The following is an 11,440-nucleotide window of genomic DNA, read 5'->3' on the forward strand; positions in this document are numbered from 1 at the left end:
GGGGAAGTTTTTGGGTTTCTCTAAAAACCATTGGACTATTGTGTACACAATTTCAAGGTAACATTACACTTTATTTCCGATTTTTCTTACATTGGACTCGAACTCACAACCTTGAGATAAAGCACCTCACGCTCTACTGACTGAGTTAAGACAATAAGACAACTCAGTGATTTATGTACACGGGGACACAGATGGCGGCGTATGAACTTCCCTAGAGAAGGGTGCAAAAAGCTTCTTCCCTGCTGCTCCAGAGCTAGGAATGGACCAGATCTCATCGGGCTAATCCAGTTGCCCCGACAGCTAAGAGCAGAACCTCCAGGATCAGAAGCAGCGGGCTGCAAATTCGAGGGCAGGGGGGAGCAGCAGGGCGGTCTCGCAGCCCTCGCCTTGCAAGGGGGCGCATCCAGCCTCGCAGCCTCCCAGGGCCCAACCCACAGCCAGCGAGCTCCGATGCCTAGAGAGGCAGGAAACGGGGCCAGCCAGGGGGACTCGAGAGCGGCTGCACTTTCCTGTCCCCCGCCGAGGAGAGCGGAGGAGCAGCGGCCCCGTGGCTTGGCGAGTTTCCCCGGAGAGGAGCCGGATTCCGGTGCAGGGACGGAGCGAGGAGTAACGAGGTGCAGGCGGGGGGGGGCAGGAGGAGGAGAGCACGTGCGCCTGGCAGGATCAGGCCCCGAGTGGAGTCAGAGGCTGCAGGGCGCCCCCCCCAACCGGGCAGGAAGGGGAAGGGGCGCAGCTGAGGGGCAGGGCATCTGCAGGAGGGCACAGGGGCAAACATCTCTGGCTCAGGCTGGCACGGACCCTGCCGGAGCCCCTGGGGAGCTGCTCCCTTCAGTCCTGAGCTCAAGGGGCAGAATGAGGGGTCCAAGGCAGCTGCTGCTTCCCGATGGACGATGCATATAGTCGCTCACGGATCAGCGGCGTAACTGGGGCTTTTGCCGCCCCTCTCCCTGTCCCTCAGCAGGGAGCCCCGTCCTCTTCCACGGTCCTCCCCACGGCGGAGAGGGAAGGGGAGGCAGGGGGGGAATGGAAGAGCAGTGCAACAGGGAGGTGCCCCTCTCACTCTGCAGCCCCCTGACACCCTTTGCAGACCACTACTCCTGCCCCCCCCTTCCTCTGCCAGTGCCATTGATAAACCTATCGCCCTCCTTCGTGAATTGGTCTGATCGCATTTGAAAGCTCTCTTTGCCACCACCATCGTCACATCTCATGGCAATGATGTCCGTCAGATTCATTTAGCAAGGAAATGGTTTCTTTTGCCTGCCCCAAATCAAGGTACAACTGTGCCTACACATGGAGGCTCTGTTGTTCTGTCACGGCTAATAAAACAGCTAATAGATCTTTTCCCCGGACAATGCATCTGATCTTTTCCCAAGCTATCAAAGTTAGTGACCTCTTGTGTCTGCGTGTAAATCAGTGAGAGAGGCTTAAGCCTGTTTCATTAAAGGTTTTATTTCCACCTCAGTAATACAGCTGAGTTTTGAGATGAAGGCTGAGGGTTGAAGTGGGTGACAGTTTTGAGAATGCAGAGGAAAGGAGGATTCTTAAGAAGTGTGGCATATGGAAATGAATTAATGATAATAAATATGTTGAAGACAGTATTGTAAAAGACTGAGGAAGGCAAAATTGAAATTAGCTATTCATGTTCAGATTATTACTCATTTCATTTATATACTGCTTCACATTTTTAAGGGAAAAATTCTCAAAGCAATTAAAGGGAAATCTCATTGCAGTTTGTGTCCATAGGATGTTGAGAACATTAACTCTGTAGATCCAGTTCTCTCCTCCTGATAGTCTCAGATTTGATTGTTCTTTCTGATAGAGCAGGAGGAACATTTATGGGCTTAAAGCTGCATTGATTCTGGAGGCCACATTCCAGTGAGCTTTGTGGCCAATGTATGCACATGCATGCACACAGAAAAGAGATTCAGACCATAAAGTCACATGCACACACGCCAGAGGTGCTGCACACACTCACCAGACATGCCATCTAGCATACATACAAGTCTGGCAAACACAATCAGCATGTTTAGACCTTCCAACCCCAGTGCTGGGATGGAGGAGAAATAAGAGCACAAGAAGACTCTGCTGAATGAGCAAGGAGATCTGTGGAAAAAAGACCCTTCAGATTGTTCTTTAGAAATCCTCTTTAAAGAGCAGCCAGAGGGATCATTTATTTCCAGAGCAGGGCTTTTACCCCATTTCAGCACTGTGCTGCTTTGTGCTGAAATTGGAGTTGAAAAGATCTCTCTAAGGGCCATTTAGGCACCTTTCTCTTCAGGACAGACAGAGATCTTCATCCTATGATCAGATCAGGAGATGGAAACGGCAGGGACCAGCAGGACACACCCTGAGGCTTGGCAAGCCATATGCAGCCAATGGACTGCAAGTTAGAATGTCTTCAGTCAAGAGAGTTTGTGACCATCAAATATAAAATATTTTGGAGTGGGTTGCTTGATTTTTTGGTCAATATTCATTTTGTTAGTTTGTTTCTTAGGCTGTGCGGATACAATACATTTAAAGCACCTGGCTTCCCCCAGAGAACCACGGGACTTGTAGTTTATTGCTAGAGTTCTCAACACCCCTAACAAACTGCAGCTTGCAGGATTTCGTGGGTGAAGCCATGTACTTTAAATGTTAGGTGGGTCTGTTGCAGCCTTAATCATATACAAAGATCTGTTGTTTCTTTTCCAACATGCTAGAAGTTGCAGCCAGGATCAGCATTCCCTGTGCACTGAACATGCTCAGTCCTCTCACTGGGTTGTTTTTAAATTTCCTTCCACTGCCTTGGTTCCCGCCCCCCCCCCAAATATTATTTGTACTTCCATAAATGTTGATGTTTCCCCCCCCGTCTTTCGATTACTTCACCTCGTCCCTGGGTGGAGTCATTTGGGTGACATAATGATTATTCACAGCCTGAACATCAGAAATAGAAAGAATAATAATATATTTCAAAAACTGGCCAGTGGTTTAAAATGTGCTTTTGTTTTCATTCTTGGGTTTTATTTTACTTTGTGTTTATTTCTTTTCCAGGAGGGTGGCGTAAAAATGGAAGAGCAGAGACCCAGGAGACCCATTCAAAGGGAGAGACTGGAGTGCAAAGGAAATAAACCTCCTGCCGGCCAAGTTGGGACCATCAAGGATCTTCTGCCTCGGGCAGATTTATGTCAAATTAAGCAGGAGGCAGAGGAGGGGCAGCCGCAGCACCACTGGGATGCCCAGAAGCAGGATTTCCTGAAGACGATGCAGCCCCCTCGTTCAGGGTGGGAAACCCCACAGGCTCCCAATTTTCCCCACTCCAGGGATGATGTCCACTCCTTCAGGGGAGCTGCAGATGCCAGTCGGAGGCCCAGTGGGAGAGCAGGGGGAGCAGACCAGACCCTGCTCCCAGAAAGTGAGGGGCTTCTGGGAAAGGTAAGTGCCCTCCTCTCACCTGAGTTTCCAGCACCTGGAGGTCACAGATCCACTGCCTCTAGACATTGAGGTTCTGTTTAGCTATGGTGGTGAATAGTCTTTCTTCTCCATGCAAAGGCCACCCATGTATTCAAAGCAGTCCTTTGTAGATTAACTCTTAAGTTCTATGGGATCTACTCTCAGGCCACGAATGTGCATACCATGCCAGCCTTAGGAAGGGAGGTGGGACAGGCAGGTGAAAGGAATTGCCAAAGGTGTTTGAAAATGGGTGGGGGCTCTTGGGAAGGGGGTGCCCAATTGGGGCTTCTGCAGGGGCAGCAGAATGTCTTGTGCAGGAGAATCCCTGCAGGGGCTCTCAGACTCCCTTGTCTTCTACTTCCCTCCCTCCCAGGAAGCTGCAACTTGCTCTGGCTTCTGCGCTCCTCAGGAAGCTGAACCTGCAAACCTAGATGAGACTGAACCTGCAAGCCTGGCCAGGATGGAAGGAGGGAGATGGACGGTTGACCTGGTCAGGCTATCTCCCGCATCCCTCCCCACAACCTCTGAGCATTCCCTCCCAGGACCCTTGGAGAAATCTGGTGAGTTCCAGGGGAGAGGAGATGGGGACAGGGATAGATGGATGGTGGAGAGAGAAAGAGGAAAAGATGGAGAGGAGACAAATGGGAGGAAGTTCCTGACAGGAAGAAGGAAGGGGTGAGGCCTTCTGCAAAGCAGCTCTTTTTTTCTTGAATCCTTTTCCTAAAGTAATGGGGAAGATTTTCTTCCTCCAGGCTTTGAAATCTTAGGTGTTATTTCCACGGCAGGAATAATTGATGGTAATGATGTTGCACAGCAATCCTGAAAAATCGGTGAAGTGGGATGGAAATGTTTCCCATAATTATTTATAATTAGTGTACATAAATTGTTTCTATTACTCTTATTTGTTATAGACAGGGTCAGAATGATACATTCCACCAGCATCAAAACACAACAGATGCATGCACCTCCCCAGTTTGGTGGGCTTAAGGGACAAAGGACCCGTTATCATGATGCACGATTCCTGGGGCTGGAGGCTCTACACTTAGGATTGGGCATATAAAGTCCAAGAGCGTCTGGTATTAGAAGCAAATTGTGTAAACTTGCCAATCTTACAGACTGGGGTTGTTTGTGTGAGTGAGTGAGTGGGATAATAATTTTAGCGCCCCTGTGTAATGGCTTGGTTCTCCCGCACAGACGTGAGACAACTCCAGTAGTAATTATCTCAAACTCATAAATCACTGTGGAGCTCAGTCTTCAGCCTGTTCATCCCAGCTTGCAGTTGACAAGTCCTCCAGCAAAGAAGCCCCCACTTTCGCTTTCTTTTCCCCTCTTCTCGCAGATTCTCTCGAGCCTACGATTTTTTGGACAGGCTATTTCGGGGTCTCTGTGTCAGAGCTGAAACTGGAGATAAGAGTCTGTGCCCCCCCCCCCCGCCGGCAACCCCTCTTCCTGCTCTTTGTTCTTTGCTCCTGCTGCAGCTTGGCTGCTCCTCCCCTGCTTCACATTCCAACTGAATCACATCTCTTGCGTTCTCAGGCTCTGTCAGCGGAGGCACGAGAGGCTTGAGATTCACAGAGCTGACACCCTGTAATTTTGTCTGTCCCTAAGCTTCCATGGAGATACTGTGGTACAACCTTGGTGCAAATTTCAAAATAAGTACACAAAGCTAACAAAGAGACTCAGAGGTTTATAGTGGCACCAGCTTTCCTGGTCAAGAGTCCACTTTGTCAGACTGCAGCCCACAAAAGCTTAGGCCATAATACACTTATCTGCCTTTAAGGGCTGCAAAAGATGGAAAAACAGAAGTTTAGTTCATCTATGGAATCCATCCTACAGGAGACAGTGATGGCCAGCAACTTGGATAGCTTGAAAAGAAGGATAAGACTGACGTCTCTGCTCTGCCCTTGTGGTCCAGGCAATAATGCTTCTTAATACTAGTTTCTGGAAAGCACAGGAAGGCAGAGAAGACTCTTGTGCTCCAATCCTGCTTGCCGGTTTCCCACAGGCATCTGGTTGGCCTCTGTGAGAAGAGGATGCTGGACTAGGTGGGCCTTTGCCTGATCCAGCAGGCTCTTCTTAGCTTCCAATATATTGCAATATTTTTACAGTTAAATGTACCACTTAAGTTTTACTTATTTCACAAAGGAGACACTGTTACTTGAGCCTGAGATCATTTCTTCACTTCAGAAAGAAAAAATAGATGTGTCTAATAAGCCAGTTCCAGCATAGATCTGTATTATAAAACGATGCTGCCTTATTAAGTTTGAATAGAGTGATCATGTGTTGCTTCTGCCATTATCTCATCTGCTTTTCAAAAAATATGGAACCTAGAGAGGACAGTGGAGAATGAAGGTGTTACAATGAGAGAAGGTGCAGGTTGGGATTGACAGGTGTTCAGTTCCCTTTTTGTCCTTCTTGAAAATCTAACAGGATTCTCTTTCCTCCCAGACTCCCAAACAGGTGAGGAAGATGAAAGTCAGAATTCTATGGAGCCACCTGTGAATTTATGGGGGAAAACAAAAAAATTGAGGATACAACAACAAACTCACAAAGGAGATAAACGATTTGAATGTTTTGAATGTGGAAAGAGCTTCAGTGACAGTGGAAAACTTAGAATACACCAACGAATTCACATGGGGGAGAAACCCTTTAAATGTATTGAATGTGGAAAGAGCTTCAGTGCAAGTGGAAAACTTAGAATACACCAACGTACTCACACGGGCGAGAAACCATTTAAATGTATTGAATGTGGAAAGAGCTTCAGTGAAAGTGGACAACTTAGAAGACACCAACGAACTCACACGGGGGAGAAACCATTTAAATGTATGGAATATGGAAAGAGCTACAGTCGAAGTGGAGAACTTAGAGTACACCAACGAACTCACACAGGGGAAAAACCATTTAAATGTATGGAATGTGGAAAGAGCTACAGTCAAAGTGGAGAACTTAGAAGACACCAACAAACTCACACAGGGGAGAAACCATTTGAATGTGTGGATTGTGGAAAGAGCTTCAGTCGAAATGGGACACTTAGAATACACCAACGAACTCACACAGGGGAGAAACCATATAAATGTGTGGATTGTGGAAAGAGCTACAGTCAAAGTGGAGAACTTAGAGTACACCAACGAATTCACACAGGGGAGAAACCATTTAAATGTATGGAATGTGGAAAGAGCTACAGTCGAAGTGGAGATCTTAGAGTACACCAACGAACTCACACAGAGGAAAAACCATTTAAATGTATGGAATGTGGAAAGAGCTTCAGTGAAGGTGGAAAACTTAGAAGACATCAACGAACTCACACAGGGGAGAAACCATTTGAATGTATTGAATGTGGAAAGAGCTTCAGTGATAGTGGACAACTTAGAAGACACCAACGAACTCACACGGGGGAGAAACCATTTAAATGTATGGAATGTGGAAAGAGCTACAGTCGAAGTGGACAACTTAGAGTACACCAACGAACTCACACAGGGGAAAAACCATTTAAATGTATGGAATGTGGAAAGAGCTACAGTCAAAGTGGAGAACTTAGAAGACACCAACAAACTCACACAGGGGAGAAACCATTTGAATGTGTGGATTGTGGAAAGAGCTTCAGTCAAAATGGGACACTTAGAATACACCAACGAACTCACACAGGGGAGAAACCATATAAATGTGTGGATTGTGGAAAGAGCTACAGTCAAAGTGGAGAACTTAGAGTACACCAACGAATTCACACAGGGGAGAAACCATTTAAATGTATGGAATGTGGAAAGAGCTACAGTCGAAGTGGAGATCTTAGAGTACACCAACGTACTCACACGGGCGAGAAACCATTTAAATGTATTGAATGTGGAAAGAGCTTCAGTGAAAGTGGAGAACTTAGAAGACACCAACAAACTCACACAGGGGAGAAACCATTTGAATGTGTGGATTGTGGAAAGAGCTTCAGTCGAAATGGGACACTTAGAATACACCAACGAACTCACACAGGGGAGAAACCATATAAATGTGTGGATTGTGGAAAGAGCTGCAGTCAAAGTGGAGAACTTAGAGTACACCAACGAACTCACACAGGGGAAAAACCATTTAAATGTATGGAATGTGGAAAGAGCTACAGTCGAAGTGGAGATCTTAGAGTACACCAACGAACTCACACAGGGGAGAAACCATTTGAATGTACTGAATGTGGAAAGAGCTTCAGTGAAAGTGGAAAACTTAGAAGACATCAACAAACTCACACAGGGGGAAAACCACAGATACATTAATAAACTGCATAGGTGTTTTTTACCTTTCCTTCTATGCTTCCTTGCAATACTGACAAAATCAAACCATGCCAATGCTTTCAGCCCCAGAAGAGGACCCTTGGTGTCAAAAGAAAGCAGTCTGGTGCCACATTTCGCAGCAGTTACTTTAACACACTCTACCTGAGGCTGCAACATCAACAACTTTTTCCAGGGAGCCTTCTCTTCTCATGAGGTGGCCAAAATATTGAAACCTCAGCTTCAGCATGTTTCCTTCCAGTGAGCACTCAGGGCTGATCTCCTTCAGAATGGATAGGTTTGATCTTCTTGCAGTCCATGGGACTCTCAAGAGTCTCCTCCAGCACCATAATTCAAAAGCATCAATTCTTCAGCGATCAGCCTTCTTTATCGTCCCGCTCTCACTTGCATACCTCACTACTGGGAAAACCATAGCTTTAACTATACGGACCTAATTTGGCAAGGTGATGTCTCTGCTTTTTAAGATGCTGTCTAGGTTTGTCATTGCTTTTCTCCCAAGAAGGAGGCGCTTTTTAATTTTATGACTGCTGTCACCATCTGCAGTGATCATGGAGCCCAAGAAAGTAAAATCTCTCACTGCCTCCATTTCTTCCCCTTCTATTTGCCAGGAGGTGATGGGACCAGTGGCCATCATCTTCGGTTTTTTGATGTTGAGCTTCAGACCATATTTTGCGGTCTCCTCTTTCACCCTCATTAAGAGGTTCATTCCTCCTCGCTTTCTGCCATCAAGGTTGTGTCATCTGCATATCTGAGGTTGTTGATATTTCTTCCGGCAATCTTAATTCTGGCTTGGGATCCATCCGCTTCAGCCTTTCGCATGTTGAATTCCGCATATAAGTTAAATAAGCGGGGAGCAATATACAGCCTTGTTGTACTCTTTCCCAATTTTGAACCAATCAGTTGTTCCATATCTAGTTCTAACTGTAGTTTTTTGTCCCACATATAGATTTCTTATGTTAAGGAAATTAGGGGGGGCACATCTTTAAAGTTATTAAATGTTACAGATATTATGCCTGAATGTATCCTTTCAACTTGACAGCTCAGGGAAGTTACCGTATTTTTTGCTCTATAAGACTTTTTCCCTCCTAAAAAGTAAGGAGAAATGTGTGTGGGTCTTATGGAGTGAATGCAGGCTGCACAGCTCTCACAGAAACCAGAACAGCAAGAGGGATTGCTACTTTCACTGCGCAGCGATCCCTCTTGCTGTTCTGGCTTCTGAGATCCAGAATACTTTTTTTCTTGTTTTCCTCCTCCAAAAACTAGATGCGTCTTGTGGTCTGGTGCGTCTTATAGAGCGAAAAATACGGTACCTAGCTTTAAAAATAATATAAAATCAACTCCTTTGCCAGTTTCCTCCATTCCAAAGCTATTTTCCCCTTGAAAAAGGACTCCAGGAAGTGTCCAGGGGTGACAATTGCTGAGCTGGGCCAAGGAAAGCCTAATCCCATCACCAAACCTGCCAAGGGGCCAGACATGGAAAGGAAGTTCTATTGTACTTTGAGTGATGGGCCTTCAGAGGTATTTGCCTATGCTAATCTTATACCTGAGTCTTGCCCTGACATGGGCATGCTTATGCTAATCTTTTATCAAGGACTTGTCTGGACATGTTTGCCAAGGTTAGACTAGTGTAACCCCTGTCTACCCCTCCGCTATTGTGACATGTCAGTGATGTAACAATCATAGCAATGATGCTCTACGAACTGTATTCTGGGATATGGTGGGAAAGTTTTAAAAGTCTTTGTCACCCCATGCTTGGGGTTCAAAATTCCTCTTTGAACCTGTTGCGCAATAAACTTTGGTCTACAGCTATTTGCTCCATTTGGTGGCTGGATTCCTTCCTTTTTCCACAAGGGACCTGCGGGCTGTTCCCAATGAGCTGGTTTGACTGAACAGCCTCACACCTAGATTTTTCCATAACACTCAGGAGACAGATGAGGTGATCAGGCACTCCCATTTCTTTAAGAACTTGCCATAGTTTGCTGTGGTCGACACAGTCAAAGGCTTTTATGTAGTCAGTGAAGCAGAAGTAGATGTTTTTATGGAACTCCCTATCTTTCTCCATAATCCAGCGCATGTTTGTAATTTGGTCTCCGGTTCCTCTGCCCCTTCGAAATCCAGCTTGAACTTCTGGGAGTTCTCAGTCCACATACTGCTTAAGCCTGCCTTGTAGAATTTTAAGCATAACCTTGCTAGCGTGTGAAATGAGCGCAATTGTGCGGTAGTTGGAACATTCTTTGGCACTGCCCTTCTTTGGGATTGGGATGTAGACTGACCTTCGCCAATCCTCTGGCCACTGCTGAGTTTTCCAAAGATGCTGGCATATTGAGTGTAGCACCTTAACAGCCTCATCTTTTAAAATTTTGGTTCTCAAGGAAGAGGCAGCCCAGGAATACAAGGCAGGAATTAACCTTGAATCTTGCTATCAAAATCATTTCATAGCTTTTTGTGAGGGTTTTGTGGCTGCTAACCTTAAAGCCAGGATGAGCACTCAGAATTGGGCATCATTTCCTCTGTTATTAAAAATAAAATACTTGTTCTGCTTCTAAAGAAACCCTTTAGAATGCATTCTTATTCCTTTTTCATAAAAAAAATTCAAACAGCTGTGCAAAGGTGCTCCTGTGCAATGCAATGTCAGAATAACAAAATAATGAAACATCTCACAAGAGCCTTGTTTTTTTAAATATAGGGACCACTCATCTGTGGTCGCCTGGAGCATTTGAGGGAAAAGAGAGAGAACATTGGGGCATACGAAGCAAACATTGAAAAAGAAAGTGACAACCTGCTTGTAAGTGTCATTGTTACTTGGAAGGGAACAAGTGTTATAAGTTTAATGTACATATAATGCTGTGCTTGAATGCATTGTAATAAAAATACTATAAAGGGAAGTTTCTCTTAGACTTAGGCAAGATGTTCCACTCTGACAAAAGCATCAGAGGAGGCTGGATCTTTCCTCATAACTCATCGCTGGAGGCATAAGCTGCAGAGCTCTCATGGAAGGAAGCTTAAACTTGAGAAGCCAGTGTGTTCTTGCTGGAGATGGCTAGGAGAAGCAGCAGCAGCAGTTGCAAATAAGTCATGCAATGTTGAAGAAGCTTAGGATCTCCCTCTGGGACCAGGGATAGGAAAGCTGACTGAATTACATAAAGGACTGAACATTGTTTGCAATGTGCTACTTTATCATGCTTATCTTATTGTTAGACTGTTTAAGACTGTTCTGCGGTAAAGCTTCAAAACTTATTTTTGTGATGGAGAGAATTCATTTCCACACAAGGTCCAGATCAGGAGTTCCACGGAACAACTTTAACAGCAAATACTTGAAGGGTACTTCAACAAGTACTTCAACAAGTACTTGAAGGGACGCAGGTGGTGCTGTTTGTTAAACCCCAGAGCCTAGGGCTTGCCGGTCAGAAGGTCGGCAGTTCAAATCCCCGCGACGGGGTGAGCTCCCGTTGCTCGGTCCCTGCTCCTGCCAGCCTAGCAGTTCGAAAGAACATCAAAGTGCAAGTAGATAAATAGGTACCGCTCTGGCGGGAAGGTAAACGGCGTTTCTGTGCGCTGCTCTGGTTCACCAGAAGTAGCTTAGTCATGCTGGCCACATGACCCAGAAGCTGTACGCCGGCTCCCTCGGCCAGTAAAGCGAGATGAGCACCGCAACCCAAGAGTTGTCTACAAGTGGGTCTAATGGTCAGGGGTCCCTTTACCTTTACCTTTACTTGAAGGACCAAACCAAGAATTTCAAC

At 45.8% G+C, this 11,440-nt stretch overlaps 1 protein-coding gene across 3 annotated transcripts in view; it reads left to right on the plus strand.

Moving 5' to 3' along the window:
* Positions 1-9,518, plus strand: part of LOC310837279 (uncharacterized protein) — a 31,452-nt gene extending 21,934 nt beyond the window's left edge. Inside the window, exons 1-4 of one of the 3 annotated variants that reach the window (XM_083723582.1) lie at positions 421-614; positions 3,031-3,411; positions 3,803-3,989; positions 5,878-9,518. In XM_083723582.1, coding sequence (XP_083579708.1) covers positions 3,046-3,411; positions 3,803-3,989; positions 5,878-7,685 — 2,361 coding nt within the window. In that variant the 5' untranslated portion in view covers positions 421-614; positions 3,031-3,045 and the 3' untranslated portion in view covers positions 7,686-9,518. Of the gene's footprint in view, positions 1-420; positions 615-3,030; positions 3,412-3,802; positions 3,990-5,877 lie in introns of those variants that run through there. The other 2 variants (XM_083723583.1, XM_083723581.1) reach the window with 2 other exon arrangements.
* The last annotated feature ends 1,922 nt before the right edge of the window (positions 9,519-11,440 follow it).

Source organism: Podarcis gaigeae (assembly GCF_964106915.1).
Source record: "Podarcis gaigeae genome assembly, chromosome: 2".
Classification (NCBI taxonomy): Eukaryota; Metazoa; Chordata; class Lepidosauria; order Squamata; family Lacertidae; genus Podarcis; species Podarcis gaigeae.